At 45.6% G+C, this 22,491-nt stretch overlaps 1 protein-coding gene and 1 long non-coding RNA gene across 5 annotated transcripts in view; one reads left to right on the top strand and one right to left on the bottom strand.

Annotated features, from left to right (window-relative positions):
* The window catches only part of CSTPP1 (centriolar satellite-associated tubulin polyglutamylase complex regulator 1), a 228,401-nt gene that overhangs the window by 18,766 nt on the left and 187,144 nt on the right, over nucleotides 1-22,491 (bottom strand). For all 4 annotated transcript variants that reach the window (XM_007519069.3, XM_016186432.2, XM_060176491.1 and 1 more), the window contains one exon: nucleotides 9,995-10,079. In XM_007519069.3, coding sequence (XP_007519131.1) covers nucleotides 9,995-10,079 — 85 coding nt within the window. The remainder of the gene's footprint in view (nucleotides 1-9,994; nucleotides 10,080-22,491) is intronic.
* On the top strand, nucleotides 8,002-11,779 carry LOC132533858 (uncharacterized). The gene is made up of 2 exons (XR_009545598.1): nucleotides 8,002-8,195; nucleotides 10,553-11,779. It is a non-coding gene; the product is annotated as an uncharacterized LOC132533858 (long non-coding RNA).

A 22,491-nucleotide genomic window follows, 5' to 3' on the forward strand; every position in this document is an offset into this window, starting at 1 on the left:
CAGCCTCTAGCTTGTTTTTCAGCTTTAAGGCATCTTTTGTGAAACGGCAATTTTTAATTCTTATACCCTGGCAGCCCAATGGTTTCAGCTCATCGTGTTCACTGCAGTGGCCAGGGTTCAACTTGTCAAAAAAGAAATTCTTGCTTCCTAGCTATTAATGCTTCTCTCTCTAGAATGTCAACTTGATGAGGGCAAGAGCTTGCCTTTTAATTCATTCTTATTCTGAAATGTTTTTTTAGTGGATCAGCCAGCCAACATCTATGTCTAGAGGAGCAGCAGTTACAGAACCCAGGCCTTCCACCTTCTGCATCCCATGAAGAATTTTTGTCCATACTCCCAGAGGGATAAAGCATGGGGAAGCTTCCAATGGATGGGGATGGGATACAGAATTCTGGTGGTGGGAAATCTATGGAACTGTACCCCTGTTATCTTACGATTTTGTTAATAATTATTAAATCATTAATAATTGTTTAAAGAAGGAAAACTTTTCTTGAAGCAGGACTGGTCTGTTACACTATGTTGGGTTCAGGTCTGTAACTGCCCATTGTTCATTGTGATCTCTGAGGACTTTGCTTTGGTTATTGCTCTATGATTTGCATCTGGAAGCGTTCCTAGCACAAAACAGGTGCTCTCAACGAACACTGACTGGGTGACACAGGAAATGCGTGCGAGTGTGTGGTCAAGCTTATCAGAGTGTCTGTTCAACTTGGGCTTTCTATATCTTGCTTAAGAATTTTTTTCATTATTTGGTGGCCATAAGATTATTTTCCTAGGGCCAGGTGGTGGCGCAACTGGTTAAGCACACACATTACAGTGCACAAGGACTTGGGGTTCAAGCCCCCAGCCCCCATCTGCAGGGGGAAAGCTTCACAAGTGGTGATGCAGGGCTGCTGGTGTCTCTCTGTCTCTTTCCTTCTCTATCCCCCCCTTCTCTTTCAATTTCTCTCTGTCTCTACCCAATAATAAACATGAATAAATTAAAATGCTTAAAAATGATTCTTTTCCTTAATTCTCTTTTGCAGGATGTTGAAGTTTTGCATTTAATAAATAGGCAGTCTGGGAGTCGGGCGGTAGCACAGCGGGTTAAGTGCACGTGGCGCAAAGCGCAAAGACCAGCTTAAAGATCCTGGTTCAAGCCCCCAGCTCCCCACCTGCAGGGGAGTCCCTTCACAGGCGGTGAAGCAGGTCTGCAGGTGTCTATCTTTCTCTCCCCCTCTCTGTCTTCCCCTCCTCTCTCCATTTCTCTCTGTCCTATCCAACAACAACGATATCAATAACAACAACAAAAAAGCGAGCAACAACAGGGAAAATAAATAAATATAAAAAAATTAAAAAATAATAAATAGGCAATCTACAAGTGAACTTGACTTCTGAACAAGGTATGAAGTAGGATAAGTATGAAGTAGGAATCTAATTTCCTTTTTTTTTTTTTTGCTCTGGCTTGTGGTGTGAAGAATTGAACCTGGGACTTTGAAGCCTCAGGCATGACAGTCATCATACATACTATCTACCCCCACCCAAGAATCTAATTTCCTGTTAGCCTATGTGGATAAACAATTGCTTTGCCACCACTTATCAGATCATTTCTTTCCTCATGGGGCTGCAATGATACCCTTTTTCTTCTCTTTTTAAATTTTTTTGTTTATTTTGGATAGCAACAGGGAGAAATTGAGAGGGAAGGGGGAGATAGAGAGGGAGGGAGGGAGGGAGAGATAGGGAGGGAGGGAGCTTTAGCACTGCTTTACTGCTTGTAAACATTCCCTCTGCAGGTGGGGGCCAGGGGCTTGAACCTAGGTCCTTGTGCACTGTAATTAATGTGTGTGCTCCAGCAGGTATGCTACCAGCTGGCCTTTTTTTCTTTTAATAATTTAATCAATTTTTAATTTTTTATTTATTAAAAATTTTTTAAATTATCTTTATTGATTGGAGAGTCAGAAATCGAGAGGGAAGGGAAGGACAGAGAGGGTGGAGAGACAGAGAGACACCTGCAGCACTGCTTCACCACTTGTGAAGCTTCCCCCAGCAGGTGGGGGATGGGGGCTCGAACCCAGGTCCTTGTGCATTGCAACGTGTGCACTCAACCAGGTGAGCCACCACCCAGCCCCTCAATTTTTTATTTTTAAGGACAGTGAAACTGAGAGGGCAGGGGTGATAGAGAGGGAAAGAGACACCTGCAGCTCTGCTTCACCAGTCATGAAACTTTTCCTTTGGAGGTAGGGGCTGGGGGCTTGACCCTGGGTCCTTCACACATGGTAACTGCCAGGCCTAGGGTCAGGCTTGGATGGCTGAGGGGACATGGTTCAGGAGGGCATCGTCCTTGGTGCCTGAAGCTCTCAATGATGGAGCAAGCGAGAGAAGAGAGTGAAAAGCGAGAGGTGCTGCAGGACTGCTCGCTAGCTCCCAGTTGCTAGCTCCAGCCTTTAATGTTTCCTTATTGCTGAGAGAGGGAGGGAGGAGGCCGCCAGGCCCAAGCCCCCATGACACCAGGCTGTCCTCTCTTCTGTCTGTCTCTATCAGCCTGTCTCCTCTCTATTCTTCTCCAAACAGCCTTTATACTTTTGGCTTATATCAGGTGCGTACATCAGGTGTAAAGGGTATCGTGTGCACAATACCACCTGGCCCCAGTGTTCTCTTTTTTAAACATTAAGTTTTATATATATATATATATATATATATATATATATATAGTAAGATTTAAAAAATTTTTTTAATATTTATTTTTTCATTTTCCCTTGTTTTATTATTGTAGTTATTGTTATTTATGTCTTTGTTGTTGGCTAGGACAGAGAGAAATGGAGAGAGGAGGGGAAGACAGAGGGGGAGAGAAAGATAGACACCTGCAGACCTGCTTCACTGCCTGTGAAGTGACTCCCCTGCAGGTGGGGAGCGGGGGGTGGGGGGGGGTGGGGGGGTGGGGTGGGGGTGGCGCTTGAGCCGGTATCCTTACGCCAGTCCTTGTGCTTTGCGCCACCAGCGCTTAACCAGCTGTGCTACCACCTGACTCCCAAACATTAAGTTTTCATGAATGGATGCATTCAGTCTGGTCTGCCTACTTTGGCCCAAGCAATTCTTCTTCTTTTTTTAATTTTTTAAATTTTTTATCCCTTTCGTTGCCCTTGTTGTTTTACTGTTGTTATTGATGTCGTCGTCATTGTTATATAGGACAGAGATGGAGAAATGGAGAGAGGAGGGGAAGACAGAGAGGGGGAGAAAGATAGACACCTGCAGACCTGCTTCATTACCTATAAAGCGACTCCCCTGCAGGTGGGGAGCTGGGGGCTGGAACTGGGATCCTTAACCTGCTGTGCTACTGCTCGATGCCCCCCCCAGCAATTCTTCTTCTTCTTTTTTTTTTTTTTTTGCCTCCAGGGTTATTGCTGGGGTTCAGTGCCTGCACCATGAATCCACTGCTCCTGGAAGCCATTTTCCCCCCTTTTGTTGCCCTTGTTGTTGTAGCCTTGTTGTGGTTATTATTGTTATTGTTGATGTCGTTCGTTGCTGGATAGGACAGAGAGAAATGGAGAGAGGAGGGGAAGACAGAGAGGGGGAGAGACTGTGAAGCGACTCCCCTGTAGGTGGAGAGCCGGGGGCTCGAACCGGGATCCTTATGCCCAGTCCTTGTGCTTTGCCTCACGTGAGCTTAGCCTGCTGTGCTACTGCCCGACCCCCGCAATTATTTTTACTGTAGTTTAGAGATGGGGAACATTTTTTTCTGCCAAGAGTCGTTTGAATATTTATATCATTCATGGGCCATATAAAAATATCAGCTTAAAAATTAGAACTTAATGTTGCTATGGAAGAAAGCTCCTAGAAATATTCAATTGAGTCCTCTGATTGCCTTAGCAAGACCAGATCAAATGATTTCGTGGGCCAGACCGTCCCCTTTTCTAGTATCAGACTGTCCTAATTATGACGGCCTCACAGTGTGTCTTTTTCTTATTTTTGCTGTCAGCAGTGTCGTTGCGGGGTCAGCGCCGGCACTACCAGCCCACAACCCCTGGCAGCCATCTTTTCTCCTCTTTCCTTTCCTGTCCCGTCGTTCGGTTCCTTCCCTTCCTGACCTTTTCTTTCCCTTCCTCTCCTCTCCCCTCCGCTTTATTTGATGGGACAGAGAGAAATTGAAAGGGGAGGGGAAGATAAAAGAGCGAAACAGACACTTGTAGATCTGCTTCACTGCGGGTGAAGAGTGGAACCTGGATCTTTGTCACGGTAATGTGTGCACCCCCGCCTGCCTCCCCTCCCCCACAGCATGTCTTGATAGCTGGTGGGGCAATATGTGAAGGCGATGGATTTAAACTCTGGATCGCATGGCTCCTTGTGCACAGGGCCAGGGCCCTTACCTATGTCACAAGGACCAGTGATTCTCTTAAGTGAGGGTGAATTGCTGGGTCTAAAACTGAATTCCTTAGGAGTTTATGTGCTTTTGAAACACTGTGTATTCAGAACATGACCATGACAAAAGAGCTTTTCCTAGTAAACATACATCACTCACCAAGGAACCTGGCCCTCAGTGATAATGATAGTGAGAGAGGGAAATGCTTCCCCCCCTCCCCCCTTAACAAAGCACTGCTCAGCTCCGGGCATATGGTGACTCCTCAGGGATTGAACCCAGGACCATCAAGCCTAACGCGTGAAAGTCTATTGTGTAAACTGCCGTGTCAGTTCCGCAGCTCTGGAAATGTTATTTTCATTTTTTTAAGGAGTTATTTATTTATTTGAGAGAGACAGAACCAGAGTATCACTCTGGCATATGTGATGCAAAGGTTTGAACTCAGAACCTCATGCCTGAGAGTCAATACCCTATCCACTGTATCACCTTGCAGGTGATTTTTAAAGAGGAAATGCGATTTTAAAAGTCCAGTCAGCATGTACTGTCAGCAGAGTGCAGTCCCAGCCCTCAGTATGGCATGAGAACTTTTCAGAAATGTGGAGCTTGAGTCACACCTCTGACTCACTGGACTCTGGGGAGGGACCCGGGCCATTTGTGCTTTAGGACACGCTGTAGGTGACCTCGGTGAGTTCTCTGGCCTGAGAGCCACTGCTTCCCTCCTCCACCCTTGAAACGGACCTTTCTGGCCCTGTGTTGCTTGGGCCTTGAATGGGCTACAGGTGTGCTGGTCCCTGTGGCCCAGCTGGAAGAGGCCCAAGGCGACATGCTAGTCATGAGCAGTTCTACCCGTTCTCTCTGTCCACTGTGACTTGCCATGTGTTATGAACTGAAAAAGGAAAAGAGGGTCTGTCTGAAAGAGCCCGACTGCCTTAGGAATGCAGAAACTTCTCACTTATTTCAGATAATGGCACTTGAAGAAGACCTTTTTAAACCTCTGGTCATAATACCACCACCACCACTATTATTTTAACATTGAGAAACTTTTCTTTTGAAGGTCTACAGTGTACTAAGCAATTTACATTTTTTGGATGTTTTTCAAATCTTTATTCCATGGAAGGAGTTAGTTACTGCAGTTAACCACCTCCCTGTCACAGATATGGCAATAGGGCTTAGAAAAATTACGACTCTCGAGTCTTCCTAGATAGAGCACAGGTGGTCTTTCTTTTCTTTTCTTTTCTTTTTTTTTCTTTTCTTTTCTTTTCTTTTCTTTTTTGCTTCTAGGGTTATTGTTGGGACTCGGTAACTGCACTACGAATTCACTGCTCCTGGAGACTATTTTTCCCATTTCGTTGCCCTTGTTGTTGTGCTTGTTGTAGTTGTTATTGTCATAGCTGTTGTTGTTGGGTAAGACAGAGAGAAATGGAGAGAGGGAGGGGAAGACAGAGAGGAGAAGAGAAAGATAGACACCTGCAGACCTGCTTCACCGCCTGCGAAGCAACCTCCTGCAGGTGGGGAGCCCGGGGCTCGAACGGGGATCCTTACACCGACCCTTGCGCTTTGCGCCATGGGCGCTTAACTTGCTGCGCTATGTATGGCCTGCCTGACTCCCCACAGGTGGTCTTTCTAATGCTATGATGCCTGTGCTTTCATAGGCTGAGGTTAACACTCCTAGTTCTAACACTGCAAGGCTATTCTGTGCCAGGAATACTTGAAGCACATTACATACCTCTTCAGTTATTACATCATTATTCCCATCTTACATAAGAGGAGACTGAGGCTCAAAGAAATAAAACAATTTCCACCCTCTACGGCACAAGCTGGTAAATTATAGGACCAGGGTTTGAACTCAAGCAGTCTGTTTCCAATTGCCAGTCTGTGGAGGGCTAGAAGGAGATGCTGAGGGCAGAGTTGCTCGATGCCTCCTCCTCTGCTGCTTGAGTGGGTGAGGTGACAGGGCTCTATCCTGGAGACAGCTTGCTTTTCCTGTGTTCCCAGCTCACACCTGCCACCACAGGGCCTGGCCTCGGTGCTTGCCTACATAAGCCAGGCACGTGTTGGAGGCGCCATGCCTCTGAACAGGCTCTGGTGTCCAGCTGCCTGTGGATTACATTTTTTCCTGCACACATCATCACACACTACTAGGGCCTCCTTCCCTGGCCTGTCACCAGGCCTCAGGGCCCTGATTAGAGTAAGCCCAGCAACTGCCTTGAAAGCCTCTCCACCCTTCCTTATAGTTCTGGTGAGAAGCCTGAGCTTAGGGGCTGGGCAGTAGCACAGTGGGTTAAACGCCACATGGCATGAGGCACAAGGACCAGTGTAAGGAACCAGTTTGAGCGCTCCCGGCTCCCCACCTGCAGGGTTCGCTTCACAGGCTGTAAAGCAGGTCTACAGGTGTCTGTCTTTCTCTCCCCCCCCCTCTGTCTTCTCCTCTCCTCTCCATTTCTCTGTCCTATCCAATGACATCAATAACAACAACAATAATAACTACAATAACAATAAAAACAACAAGGGCAACAAAAAGGAAATAAATAAATATCAAAAAATCTTAAAAAAAAAAAGAAAGAAATGATTGTTAAGAATCTGTCTTTCTGAAAGAGCTCTGTATGTCTACTCTAACCTTATAAGCCATCCGCTGGTTTTTACAATGCTGTGCTCCTGCTCAACCCCACCTTCCAAAAAAGACTTTGAAGCTGAATCGTCCTTCACATGATCCAGAGGGGAACTACCCCTGGAAAACTGAAGCTAACTTGGCTGTATTTGTTTATTTTGTTTTATTAAATATTTATTTATTCCCTTTTGTTGCCCTACTTGTCTTCTTGTTGTAGTTATTATTGTCGTCATTGTTGGATAGGACAGAGAGAAATGGAGAGAGGAGGGGAAGACAGAGAGGGGGAGAGAAAGATAGATACCTGCACACCTGCTTCACTACCTGTGAAGTGACTCCCCTGCAGGTGGGGAGCCGGGGGCTCGAACTGGGATCCTTATGCCTGTCCTTGTGCTTTGCGCCACGTGTGCTTAACCCGCTGCGTTACGGCCCGACTCCCATTTATTTTGTTTTTTAAATAGCCAGGGTATTGCTGGGGCTTGGTGGCTGCATAACAAATTCACCACTCCTGGTGGCCATTTTTTTTTTACTTATTATTTGTTTTCCCTCCTCCTTCCTTTTTTTTTTTGATAGAAGCAGAGAGGGAGGGGGAATAGAGAGGGAGAGACACACCTGCAAAATTACTCTACTATTCATGAAACTTTCTTTCCCTTTGTAGGTAGGGACCAGGGGATGGAACCCCAGTCCTTGCACATGGTAACATGTGCACTCTACCATGTGCATCACCACTCAAGTCCTCCTCAGCTGCTTCTAAATTGTAAGGCATGACCTTTCACAGAAACTCTTCTTCCTCTTCACCTGAGGGAAAAAAGAAATCTAAACTTCCTTTGGATCACTGATAAGTTAGCATCGACCCTGAACTGCAGCTTTTGCCTGTGACCACTGGAAAAGTTAGGTGTCCCCTGCACCATGAGGGGAAACACCCATACAGTTGTGGATATGTTGTCACCAGGCGGGCTGTGCACATGACCCACATAACCAGCTCTGGAGCTGTGAACTGGAAGGTGACCTCATGCAGCTCTGTGTGCACAGTGTGTCAAAACACCCAGCACAGATGATGTCACGACATAGGAAGCAGAGCCGTGAAGAAGCAGAGACCAAAGCTTCTGAATCCAGGCAGGACTGGGGGTTCAAGTCACGCCTGCTCCTCAGGAGTTAGTGTGAAGTCAGGGCAACAGTTTTAGTGTCTTTGAGTCTCAGTTTCCTCACCAGTGAAAGGGAAGCTAAGATGTTTCATATGGATTAGGTGAGATGATAAAGGTAAATGAACTAAAAATGAAATGATACACAGTATGCATTCACTATGATTTAGGGAGCTGGGAAATATTATGAACTTACTTTTTCCAGTACAGTTTTGGGTTCACACTGCCTCACTACCTCACCACCAGCCCCCTCCCCAGAATCAGAGTAACCCATCCACCTGTTACAATCACTGACCCTAAACTGACAAGTCACAGTCATGCCAAGTCCTTAGGTTACACGTGGTTCACTCTTGGTGGTCTATATTCTGTGGGTTTGGATAAGTACTTAATGATATGTAACAAACAAATGTAGCCTAATACAGTGTGTTCTAAAAATTCTCTGCGCTGGGGGCCAGGCGGTGGTACACTGGGTTAAGTGCACATAGTATGAAGTGCAAGGACCTGCACAAGGATCCTGGCTCGAGCCCCTGGCTCCCCAGTTGCAGGGGGGTTGCTTCACGAGTGGTGAAGCAGGTCTGCAGGTGTCTATATTTCTCCCCCCTCTCTGTCTTCCCCTCCTGTTTCTTTTTGTCCTATCCAACAACAGTAACAGCAGCAACAGCAGCAGCAGCAGCAATAGCAGGGTGGGTGGGGGGTTAGACAGCATAATGGTTATGCAGACAGACTCTGATGTTTGAGTGCTCCAAAGTCCCAGGTTCAATTCCCTGCCCCACCATAAGTCAGAGCTGAGCAGTGCTCTGGTAAAAAGCAACAACAAAAACAGCAGCACCACCAACAATAATAACAGCGACAACAACAACAATGGGAAAAAGATGGCCGCCAGGAACAGTGGACTCGTAGTACCGCAGTACAGGGAATGAGCCCCAGAGATAAACTTGGAGGCAAAAAAAAAAAAAAAAGGATCTGTTCTGACATCCTTCAGAAAACAAGATTTTTGCTTGACTTCTGTTTGCCACTTGAGTTCATGCTTTGTGTTAAATATGTAACAGTCAACCAAGGCACTATCCATTTGACCCCATAAAGATGAAAATTACAGTGAAACTTAACTCAGAAATTGGGGCCTTCTAACCTAGTTCTGCCAAGACTTCCTGATGCTGCTGAACTAATCTTTCAAAATTTTTTTTAACGTGGCACCAGGGAATGAATCCAAGAGTTCACACATGTGCCAGACCACCGAGTGGACTCCTGGGCTGAAGTTTTCATTCATTCAGTGCCATCATGAGCACCATCATCATCATTTTGGAGAGAGAGGAAGAGACAGAAACAAGCAAGGAGAGGCGCTAGTGCACCGCGCTACCATTTGCGGAGCTCCCCTGGTGCCATCAGGATGCTTCCATACGGTGCCAGGGGTTGAACCCAGGACCTCATACACAGGAGGGCACACACTCAATCTACCTCGTGAGATTTCTCCCAGAAGTCTCCCTTTACCATAAATAATAAAATCTGTCCTTCCCTCAACTGGACTTTTTCACCCTTATGCTTTTCCAGTCTCTAACCTCAATGCCCTTTATCACAAATTGCTGTTAGTTCTTGCCGGCTTTTCTTAGGCTACCTCCTAAGGGCATTCCTCTCTCTTTCTCTCTCCTCTCTGTGTGTTGACCCCTTCATTTCACCATCCCCAACTCTATCTGTAGACCCTGAGGCACCCCAAAGAAACCACAAAGGCTCATTTGACTTTCCTTTGGAAATGCAGAAAGTATTATGTTTGGGGTTGGAGGGTGCAAATTCCAAATCATCTCCTCTCCAAATGGCCAGTTTCCTCCCCAATGGTTGGATTGTTTGTATACACTTCAGGTTCCTCTCTGAAGCTGGGCCCCACAGAGGGCTGAGTTGGCTTCCAGAGCCAGGGAGACATACCTGGCTGCTTTCTGAGTGAGCTCCAGTGGGAAGTCCGGGCAGAGTAACTGTAGTAAACAGTGGTATTCCTTCATGGTCAGCAAATCTGAAGAGGAAATGGAGAAGAACCTATTAGATCTCTGAGCATTAGTCACTGCTTTGTTTGTGGTCATTTTATGGATTTTCGACCCAGTCTCTTTAGACCTGCTCTTTTAAAGATAATCTAGGAGTGTTAGCCAATAATCTCCAGGGCTGAGTTTATTTTTAAATTAAATAATTTTATTCTATTTACTTTTTACCAGACTACTGCTCAGTTCTGGCTTATGATAGTGCTGGGGATTGAACATTGGAGCTCAGAGCATAACCATCATGCTGCCTCCCCAGCTCCACAGCTGAGATTTTAAGATCAATGTCTCTGAATTTCTTACCTGGGTGGGAGGCAGCCCCACCTGCAACAGTCTGGGCAAAGGAGTTTCACTGGCTTGCAAAACAGTTGAGTCAGATGACCGGAGCAAGAGGGGTGCCTTGATTAGCCTTGTAATGAAGATTTACACTTTTTATTTATGGTTTTCCTTGCAGGAAAAAAAATCTGCAAGAAGGTATCATTCCAAAGCTGGTTAAATATGCTGAAATGTTCTGGCTCAGTGACACCCACCACAGCACGCTCAAAGACCATCCGCAGAATATCTGGAAGTGGTCCTAAGGCCAGCCAAGTCTTATAGTGTGTGGAGGACACAGCAGGGCAACCCGCAGGACTTATTACTCTGTCATCCAGTATTGCTCAGGCCAGCTGCTTTTGGAAGCCAGCACACAAATCTGGTCATCCTATCGTAAGAAGCCAAGACAAACGTCCAAGATATTGAATCAAGGCAGCCCAACAATTCCTGTATAAGTACCGCACGCTAACCGACTGTACTGCTGGAGCTCCCCAATAATTCCTGATACATAGACACACTGGAGGCTTTGGGGAGAACGAGCCAGGATGAAGCTCTGACACAGCAGAGACCCAGCGAGGCCAGGCTCAGGGAGGTTTATAGGAGCTCAAGGGAGAGGACATGCAATGATGCACAGAAGCTGTGTTGTCACTCGCTGTCTGTGGACAGCCAGCAAGCAGCCGTCTGTGAGGACTCTATAGACCAACACATTTCAGGTATAGATGGATGTGCCCATGGCAGAGTGCAGGCTAGCACCCTGGAAGCCATCCTCACTGGCAAGGGGAGAGAGAGAGAGAGAGAGAGAGAGAGAGAGAGAGGGAGAGGAGGGGATCCAGAGGGCACAGCCACATTTGGGAAAGACAGATGATGATCATAGGCCCTGGGTTTCTTTGGACCCAAGTTAGCCCAAGCCACAGGAATCTCCATCTCCTGCCCTGCCTGTGTGCTTGATGCTTTTCCAAGACAAAACCCTCAAGTCCCCCAGGACAGGCCTGGGTTCCTACTACTTTCTCATCAGAGCTTGACTCAAGATGAGGGTAGAAAAGGACTAACCGCACCCCCAGAGTCAGGGACACCAAAGGAACAGTCTCGGCGTCAATGTGGGTCAAAGGAGTGAGATGGCTTTTGTGGTCTTCCTTTTGGCCACATCAGGGCCACTTTCCTCTCGTCACTCTCCTGTCCACAGCCTGGCAGAAGAGTTTGTTCTCTAAGGGAAGGAGTAAGAGGCACTCTCAGGCTTACAAATTTGGGGTGAGGGGTAGGAAAGAAAAGGAAGGAAGGAAACCTACTGGGTCAGTGTGTTCTCACTCTAGAGCTCTGCATGTAGAGTGGGGTGATTTGTGGCAAGAAATAAAGTCAGTTTCATCTCTAATGTTTTACAGACATTCACATCTGCCACCCCCAACACACACACACACACACACACACACACACACACACACACACACACACAATTTTACCTACCAGCTATCCCTGGGAAGAAAAATGAAAGGGGAGAGAATGGGGGGGGGGAGATAGCCACCTGCAGAACTTCTTCACCGTCTGTGAAGTGACTCCCCTGCAGCTGCGGAGCCAGGGGCTCCAACCGGAATCCTTATGCAGGTCCTTGTGCTTCACGCCATGGGCACTTAACCCGCTGCGCTACTGCCCAGCCCCCGCAAATCAGAACATTTATGAGAAACTGAGAGCCAGTCCCTTCCTGTCCCATAGGCTAGGGTTCAGATCCCACCCCATAACTGAGCAGGTCTGTAACTCAGGGCTAAATGATCAGTCCCTGTAAATGTCAGTCTCTTATGTAGAAAATAGGAATGGTGCCGCCTGCTTTTCAGGGCTGAAGATTACAAGTGACGATGTCAATAAAGTGTTAGAAAATAACAACAGCAACAACAACAGCAAAACAGTGGGGCTTATTCTGGTTTTGTTTTAAAATCCTGGAGGCAAAGGCAGGGGAGGGAAAGGAGGAAGGTGTTCTTTTGCTGAGTTTAAATCGTTAAATGCTTAGTGTTTTGTCTGGAATAATCTCATCATGTTACCATGTTTGTTTGGGGGAGGGTACTCAAACCCAGAAGCTCATATTTGCAAGACAGAGGTGTTCGACCACTAAGCTACATCCTAAGTTGCCACCCTTTGAGAAAGTGACAGATTGTGCAGTGCTGGGGACTGACCTAGGGTTCCACAATCGAAAGTCCTGCACTTTGCTCACTAAGCCGACTCCCTGGCAGCCCCAAGTATATTTCTCAGCACTCCTCTGAAGGATGTACTTTAAAAAAAAATTATTATTATTTATTTTCCCTTTTGTTGCCCTTGTTTTTTTATTGTTGTTGTAATTATTTTTGTTATTGATGTCATCGTTGTTGGATAGAACGGAGAGAAATGGAGAGAGGAGGGGAAGACAGAGAGGGGGAGAGAAAGATAGACACGGCAGACCTGCTTCACCATCTGTGAAGTGACTCCCCTGCAGGTGGGGAGCCGGGGGCTCGAACCAGGATCCTTAAGCTGGTCCTTGCGCTTTGCCCCACCTGCGCTTAACCTGCTGTGCTATCACCCGACTCTCAGGACTCCCTTTCATCTCATCAGTATTTCCGTGGACCTTCTCTGTTCCCAACACAGGGTGATAGCAAGGAACAAACCAGAAGGCCTCATGCTCAGGCTTCCACCCAGGTATCAGTCAGCCCTCAGTGCTCCTGTGTACTTTGGGTTCCTGGGCTCTTAGAGCTGTTTAAGAGCTCAAAGACCCTTTCAGACAGGCCACTTGTGCTGCTGGAATACCAGTAAGGAGACTGAAGGGAGCTCTGTGCTCAGGACTGGAATTAGCTCACTAACCTTCACGACAACTGTAGGAAGTATAGACTCCCACCATCCCCAACCCCACTTCATGACACCGGATTCTGGAGAGAGGAAATCATTGGTGAGTCAGAGCGGTTGTGAGGCAGGGGTGCAGGGCGAGTATCTGGTTTCTCAGAGTAGGACCCCCATGTGGGAGGGTAAGGAGGGGACTGGGGGCTGAATGAATAGACTTAATTTGGCCTGTACTAATGGCTTCATTTTATTGAGCATTTACTATTGGCCAGCTCCTGTTCCTCCAGAGGACTTACATCTGTGCCTTCATTCTCTCTCTCTCTCTCTCTCTCTCTCTGTCTCTCTCTCTCTCTTTTGCCTCCAGGGTTACCACTAGGACTCAGCCCACACTATAAAATCCACTGATCCTGGTGGCCATTTTTTCCATTTTATTCAATAGGACAGATAGAAATTGAGAAAGAAGGGGGAGATAGAGATAGATAGATAGATAGATAGAGCGAGAGAGAGAGAAATATAGACACCTGCAAACCTGCTTCACTGCTTGTGAAGTGTCCCTCCTGCAGGTGAAGAGCAGGGGCTTGAACCCGGATCCTCACGTGGGTCTTTTTACTTAGTATTATGTGCTCTTAACTGGGTAAGCCACTGCCCGTCACCCCTTTCATTTCCTCTTCACTGCTGTTATCTCCATTTGACAAATAGAGATAGTGTAAGCTGAAGAGGTGGAGCTGGAATGCAAATTTAGGCAGTCAGACTCCAAAACGTACCCAACTAACATTTTCCTTGCACCTCGATCTTATCAGATGTAGCATGTGAAGGCTCAAGAGCTTGTGTTCTCCAAACCAACTCAGGAACTGAATAACTCCAGTTAAAGTGGATCAAGGAGACTTAACTGGATACACACACACACACACACACACACACACACACACACACACACACACACACACACTCTTCATGCAAGAAATGGAGTCGGAAAGGTTCTAATTAGTGTCAACAGGAAAGGCTGCTGCTCCAGGCGCACAGCCAGTGCTGAGCCTGAAGCCACAAGAAGGCGGGGTGAGCACACCTGAGCACCTGGTGGCTTCCCAGCCATGTCTCATCTTGGCCCACCTGCCAGCTCTCACAGTCCAGTAGGTGCAGGGCTGGGAAGTGGTATGTGTCCCAGTGAATGCCTTCTCTTAAGGAATTCCCCCCTCCACCTCCCACAATTAGGATAGCTTCAGCCAAGCAGGTCCTAAAAGTTCAAAGATACTGGCATAAGAAGGCTTTGCTGTAAGATCAAAACCAGAACCCTTGCCACAAACTGGTGCATCTCTTTTGGTGGGTGGTCAGAGCTGTTCCGTGTTCATTTTCTAAACCTGGTAATCGTCCCACTGGTTGGGCGCCTGGCTCTCTCCGGGCCAGAGGTCTCTACATCTTTGATCTTGCACAGGGCAGTATTGTGGTTCACAGCATGGGCTTAGAGTTCCATTGCCTGGGCCCAAATCTGAGCTGTGCCCCTGGTTTCAAATTACTTGACCCTTCAGTTCTATGCCTCAGTTTCCCCATCTGTAAAATGGGGATGATGAAAGTAACATCATCTTTTTTTTTAGAAATTTATTTTTTAATCCTTTATGTATGTATTTTTAAAATATTTTTATTTTTTTAAATATTTTTTATTTTTTATAATTTATTTATGTTCCCTTTTGTTGCCCTTGTTTTTTATTGTTGTTGTAGTTATTATTGCTGTTGTTGTTGATGTCAACGTTGTTGGATAGGACAGAGAGAAATGGAGAGAGGAGGGGAAGACAGAGAGGGGGAGAGAAAGAGAGACACCTGCAGACCTGCTTCACCGCTTGTGAAGTGACTCCCCTGCAGGTGGGGAGCCGGGGGCTCGAACCAGGATCCTTATGCCGGTCCTTGCGCTTCGCGCCATGTGTGCTTAACCCACTGCACTACCACCCAATTCCCTAATCCTTTATTTATTATTGGATACAGATAGAAAGAAATTGAGAGGGGAGGAGGAGATAGAAAGGGCAAGAGACAGAGAGACATCTGGCCCTGCTTTATCACTAGTAAAGTTTTCCCCTGCAGGTGGGGATGAGGGGATTGAACCCAGGTCCTTGAGCACTGTAATGTGTGCACTTAACCAGGTGTGCCACCGCCTGGCCCCCCGTAGCACCATCTTACAGTTGTTGTTAGTTAAGATACAGTACTGGGGCCAGGAGATAATTTATTTGGTAGAGTATACACTTTACCATGTGTGAGGCTTTGGGTTTGAGCTCCTAGTACCACATGGGAGCTCACCAACGGTGGAGTGATGCTATGGTATCTCTCTACATCTCAAAAACAAACAAACAGCAGCAAAACCCCAAAACCAAAACCAACTGAGTCTGCAGGTGGTTAAAAAAGAGCTGGCAAAATAGCTCACTTAGTGTGATGCTTTGCCATGTATGTTCAAGTCTAGCCCCCAACACACAGAAGGAAGCTTTGGTGCTGTGGTCTCTCTCTCTCTTCTCTCTCTCTGCCTCACTGTTTCCCTATCTCTACCTAAACACAGAAAGAATAACCATAGTAGCTACTAATGGAATCATAGTAAAAAATAAAATGTGATTTATATATAACACTTATCTGAAAAACTAGCAACGTGCTCAATAAATGGTATCATAATTATTTTTTAGTGTGTGTGTGTGTGTGTGTGTGTGTGTGAGAGAGAGAGAGAGAGAGAGAGAGAGAAACTAGGGCACTGCTCCAACATTTTTTGGAATTGAACTCAAGGACCCACACAAGTAAAGCAAATGTCTACTGTTAAACTACTCTCCCAGCCCCATCTACCTATTAATTGATGTCCTGAGCAGGCCAGGAGATAGCCATGTGTGAGAACCTGGGTTCAAGTCCCAGGCCACCACATGGAAGCAGCTGCATAATGGAAACTTCACAATTAGTGAAGTAGGGCTGTTTCCTTTCCTTCCCTTCCCTTCCCTTCCCTTCCCTTCCCTTCCCTTCCCTTCCCTTCCCTTCCCTTCCCTTCCCTTCCCTTCCCTTCCCTTCCCTTCCCTTCCCTTCCCTTTCCTTTCCTTCCCTTTCCCTTTCTTTCTTTCTCTTTCTTTTCTTCCTTTCTTTCTCTTTCTTTTCTTCCTTCCTTCCTTTCTCCTTCTTTCTTTCTCTTTCTTCCTTCCTTCCTTCCTTCCTTTCTTTCTTTCTTTCTTTCTTTCTTTCTTTCTTTCTTTCTTTCTTTCTTTCTTTCTTTCTTTCTCTGTCTTCCTTCCTCCAGGGTTATGCTCAGGCTTTGTGCCTGCACTGTGAATCCACTGCTCCTGGAGACCATTTTTTCCCATTTTTGTTGCCCTTGTTATTTTGTGGTTGTTGGATAGGACAGAGAGAAATCGAGAGGGGGAGAGAAAGATAAACACCTGAAGACCTGCTTCATTACTTGTGAAGCGACCCCCCCTTGCAGGTGGGGAGCTTCCAGGTTTGGGCTATTACAAACTGTGGTGCTATGAGCATAGGAATACACAAATCTTTTTGGATGGGTGTGTTTGGTTCCTTAGGGTATATATATATCCCTAGGAGAGGAATTGAAGGATCATAGAGTAGGTCCATTTTTAGCCTTCTGAGAGTTCTCTAGACTTTTCTCCACAGAGGTTGGACCAGGACATTCCCACCAGCAGTGCAGGAGGGTTCCTTTGACCTCACACCCTCTCCAGCATTTGTTGCTGCTATCTTTTCTGATGTATGACATTCTCATAGAAGTGAAGTGGTATTTCATTGTTGTCTTTATTTGCATTTCTCTGACAATCAAAGACTTGAAGCATTTTTCATGTGTTTCTCAGCCTTTTGGATCTCTTCTGTGGTGAATATTCTGTCCATGTCCTCTCCCCATTTTTGGATGGAGTCATTTTTTTTCTTGTTGTTGAGTGTCTATATATTTTGGTTATTAACCTCTTGTCTGATGTATGGCATGTAAAGATCTTCTCCCAGAAGGTTTTTTTTTTTTACTTTTTTTAATTTAAAAGTTTTTTTATTATCTTTATTTATTTTTAAATTTTAAAAAAGTTTATTTCCCCCCTTTTATTGCCCTTGTTGTTTATTGTTGTTGTTATTATTATTGTTGTTATTGCTGTCATTGTTGTTGGATAGGACAGAGAGAAATGGAGAGAGGAGGGGAAGACAGAGAAGGGGAGAGAAAGGTAGACACCTGCAGACCTGCTTCACAGCCTGTGAAGTGACTTCCCTGCAAGTGGGGAGCCAGGGGCTAGAAGCGGGATCCTTGGGAGTCGGGCTGTAGCGCAGTGGGTTAAGCGCAGGTGGCACAAAGCACAAGGACTGGCATAAGGATCCCAGTTAGAACTCCGGCTCTCCACCTGCAGGGGAGTTGCTTCACAGGCGGTGAAGCAGGTCTACAGGTGTCTATCTTTCTCTCCTCCTCTCTGTCTTTCCCTCCTCTCTCCATTTCTCTCTGTCCTATCCAACAACGACAACAACAATAATAACTACAACAATAAAACAACAAGGGCAACAAAAGGGAATAAATAAATAAAATAAATATTAAAAAAAAGAAGCGGGATCCTTACACTAGCGCTTGCACTTTGTGCCATGTGCACCTTTATTTATTTATTGGATAGAGACAGTGAGAAATTGAGAGGGAAGAGTTGGAGAGAGAGGAAGAGAGACACTACTCGTGAAGCTTTCCCCCTGCAGGTGGGGACCAGGAATTCGAACTTGGGTCCTTGCACATTATAACATGTGCGCTCGCTCAACCAGGTGCGCCACCACCCAGCCCCTGCAGGAGCTTTTTAATCAGATGTAGTCCCATAGGTTTATACTTGCTTTAGTCTTCTTTGTAATTGGATTCTTTTCATTGAAGATGTCTTTAAAATGTATGCGGAAAAGAGTTCTGCCAATATTTTCCTCAAAGTATCTGATAGTTTCTGGTCTAACATCCAAGTCCTTGATCCACTTGGAATTTACTTTTGTGTTTTGTGAAATATAGTGGTTCAGTTTCATTCTTCTGCATGTTTCAACCCATTTTTTTCAACACCATTTGTTGAAGGGACTCATCTTTCCCCATTTAGTAGTCTGGGCCCCTCTGTCAAAGATTAGATGTCCACAGGTTACAGCTGGGCTCTCAATTCTAGTCCGCTGGTCAGTGTGTCTATTCATGTTCCAGTACCAAGTAGTTTTGATGACAATGGCCCTATAATACAATTTGATATCTGGGAGTGTGATGCCTCCAGTTCTGTTCTTTCTTCTGAAGATTGTTTTGACAATTCTAAGTCTTTTCTGGTTGCAGATAAACATTTGTAGCATTTTTTCTATTCTCCTAAAAAATGTGGTTGGGACCTTGATGGAGATAGCATTAAATTTGTATGAGGCTTTGGGGAGTATATTCATTTGAATGATGTTAATTCTTCCAACCCATGAACATGGAATATCTTTCCACTTTTTTTTTTTTTATAATTTTTTTTACATTTATTTATTTATTTATTTTCCCTTTTGTTGCCCTTATTTATCGTTGTTGTTGTTATTGCTGTCATTATTGTTGGATAGGACAGAGAGAAATGGAAAGAGGAGGGGAAGACAGAGAGGGGGAGAGAAAGATAGACACCTGCAGACCTGTTTCACCACCTGTGAAGCGACTCCCCTGCAGGTGGGGAGCCGGGGGCTCGAACCAGGATCCTTATGCCTATCTTTGTGCTTTGTGCCACCTGCGCTTAACCCGCTGAGCTACACCCGACTCCCTATCTTTCCACTTCTTTGTGTCTTTTTCTATTTCCTTGAGTAGTGACTCATAACTTTCAGTATACAAGTCTTTCACTTCTTTGGTTAGGTTTACTCCTAGATATTTTATTGTTTTTGTTGCTATAGTAAAAGGAATTGATTTCTGAATTTCATCTTCTTCCAACTTAGTGTTTGCATAGAGGAATGCCACTGACTTTTGCATATTAATTTTGTAAACTGATACCTTAACTGTATTGCCTGATGATTTCCAAAAGTTTCTTGCTGGATTTTTTAGGTTTTTCTACGTATACTATCATGTCATCTGCAAATAGGGAGAGTTTGACTTCTTCTCTTCCAATCTGTATCCTTTTAATTCCTTGCTCCTGCCTGATTGCTATGGCAAGAACTTCCAACACTATGTTGAATAGTAATGGTAATAGTGGACAGCCCTGTCTAGTACCTGATCTGAGGGGAAATGCTTCCAGTTTTTCACCATTGAGTATGATGTTGGCTGTAGGTTTGCTATATATAGACTCCACTATCTTCAGGAATTTTCCATCTATTCCCATTTTTTGTAGCGTTTTGATCATGAAGAGATGTTGTATTTTTTCAAAGGCTTTCTCTGCATCTATTGATATGACCATGTGGTTTTTGGTCTTGCTTTTATTGATGTGGTGGATCATGTTGATGGATTTGCATATATTAAACCAACCTTGCATCCCTGGGATAAACCCCACTTGGTCTTCTTTTGTCTACATCTGGTCTGCCTTCTTGCTATAGAAACTGCTGTCTCTGAAGCTCTGTGGGGGCACCTGAGCTATATCTCTCCATCTTTCCCCCAGATCCCAGAACGAAACATGGCCATAGTTCTGAGCAGGCATTGTGGACTCAGATGGCTCTGCTCTTTCTGGGAAATGATTCCCTCTCCAGGGCCAAAATAGTGTCTTTAGAGGCCAGTGGAGGAATATTTAATAGAGGGGATTAGGCTATTGTTGGGGTCTGCTTGGCCCCGATCTACGCCCAGCAGACACTCCATAAGCCTGACTCGAGTTTCGCTGACGGTCACTAACTTCCTCAGAGTGACACAGCATTTCCTGTAGGCCGTGCCTGAATTCACCTCTGCCCTCCAGCTGATGATGCGTAAAGAGCATAGGCCCCACTGTCGGTGACGCCACCTCACACCACCTCTACACTCACCCTACCTTTCCACCCCTGCCTCTACCCCCTGCCTATAAAAAATGGCCTTTTCCTCAATAAAGCGAGTCACTGCCTTGACAGTACTCCTGACTTGGTGTGTTTTCTTTTCTCAAGTCGTCAACACTCTCCCTCCTGCTCAGCCCCAGAAGGGGGGTCCGGCTGGTCCAGATCTCCCTCCTCGCGACTACCTGTCAGGGAGAACCCGACAGGCTATGTCTGTGTCCCTTATTCAGAGAAAGCTTTTCCCAAAGTCTGAATCAACCAGAAATATGGGGGGGTGAAGTGGTGTTTGATCTGAATTCTTATGCCTATATATCCAGGGCTGGGTGAATTAGAGTTGGAACAGGAAGTGGAGACAGTGAAATGCTATCAAGTTGTGGAGAATCATTAGAGGACCAACAGAGCTCTAGTTGAGTGGCTGTTTGATCTCAGTAGGATCTACCATGGAGGCCAGAGAATACAACAGCCTGAGTGGACCCTCCAATTTTCAGGTGCAGCTGGCTTTATTGTCTTTTATGCAAAAGCTGTGAAGGCCTGTTCTAAATGATGCTCAACCCTTGGCCAGGATGCTCTGCCAAGAGATGCTCAGAAGAACATGGATGTCTGGGACATAATCATACCAGCCCTTCCAGTCCCCAGGGCACTGAGGCTTTGTACCAGCCCGCAGCTGAATAAATATTCTGCTAGGAGAGGGAAGGGAGCAAGGGAGAGTGGAAGGGAGGACAGAGGAAGGAGGCAAGACAGCTGACAGCTTCACTTCTCACTGAGTGCTTGGTACTACAAGCCCCAGGAAGACTAGTCACGAGGAGAGCAGGCCATGTTCTCAAACTGCCTCTCCTTTGACAGCACTGCTGGTTTGCATTAGAAACAGAGGGGAGGGAGTTGGGCTGTAGTGCAGCGGTTAAGCACACGTGGTGCAAAGTGCAAGGACCAGCGTAAGTAGGATCCTGGTTCAAGCCCCCAGCTCCCCACCTGCAGGGGAGTCACTTCACAAGCGATGAAGCAGGTCTGCAGGTGTCTATCTTTCTCTCCCCCTCTGTCTTCCCCTCCTCTCTCCATTTTTCTCTCTTTTATCCAAGAATGTTGACATCAATTACTACAACAATAATTTAAAAAAAACAAGGGAAACATAAGGGAATAAATAAATAAATATTTAAAAATGTATTTAAAAAAGAATTCGAGGGGAATGATAATTAGTTTACTGAAAGGGAAATGATTTCACAAAAGGAAGGAGAAGCAAGGGCTTCCAATGACACCTGTGGGGTATGCAGTAGAGCTATTATTCACACTCTCCTTTGCCAGTTCATCACTCTCCAGAGCATATTTAGTGTGTTCAAGCAGGGGCAGACAGCCAGATTCTCCAGTTTTATTATGACTAAGCTCAACATCAAGTGACTGTTTCTGTTTGGCCAATACATACACTCCAGGCAAAGTATTAAATTAGACATAGTAATAATTTCATGCACTTTTCCCAGCACTAGGATCTACCTACCTATCTATCTATCTATAGCTGGGGTTTGATATCTGCATGATGACTCCACTGTTCCTGGAAACATTTTCTCCCTCCCTCCCTTCCTCCCTTCCTCCCTTTCTCTCTCTCTTTTCCTTCCTTCCTTCCTTCCTCCCTTCCTCCCTTTCTCTCTCTCTTTTCCTTCCTTCCTTCCTCCCTTCCTTCCTTCCTTCCTTCCTTTCTCCCCCCCTTTCTCTTTCTCTTTTTCTTCCTGTTTTCCACTAGCTGCACACTTCCCCAACAACATCTTGGCAAGCTTTAGAATGATCAAAAGCCACTTTCCAGGAGTTGTTTACAGTATATAAAGCTTTAAAGAAAGATGAGCATTTCTTTCACTTTGAAAAAAAAATAAAGATTTTTAAATTTACTTATTAATGGGCAAGAGAGAGAAGAGAGTAACACAGAGTATCACTCTGGTACATGCACTGCCAGGGCTCAAACTCAGGACCTCATGCCTCATAGTCCAGCACCCCCCCCATCCACTGCATCACCTCCTGGACTGTACACAAGCACTTCTAATTTCCCTCAGGGACTGTATGTGGCTCACCTGATCTGCTTGATTAGGGTTTTATGCTCCTACTCCTCCCTACTCACCTCTGTAAAACTGAGTCAAGATCCAGTCAATATAAAAGCCCCTCTATTGCATCATACTGCACCAGACCTTGAGGTGTTAACTGTTTTCTCTTTATCATCATGGGATGGTTAAGAGTTGGAGGACAAAGGCAAGACTTGGTTCTGTGGAGGTTGTTGTCTTAGAAAAACTCAGATGAGGAGACTGTTGAAATAGAATAGTTCTGAAAAAAAAAATTCTCCTGCCTGAGGCTACAAAGTCTCAGGTTCAATCCCCAGCACCACCAGAAGCCAGAGCTGAGCAGTGC

The sequence above is a fragment of the Erinaceus europaeus genome, chromosome 17 (assembly GCF_950295315.1).
Source record: "Erinaceus europaeus chromosome 17, mEriEur2.1, whole genome shotgun sequence".
Lineage (NCBI taxonomy): Eukaryota > Metazoa > Chordata > Mammalia > Eulipotyphla > Erinaceidae > Erinaceus > Erinaceus europaeus.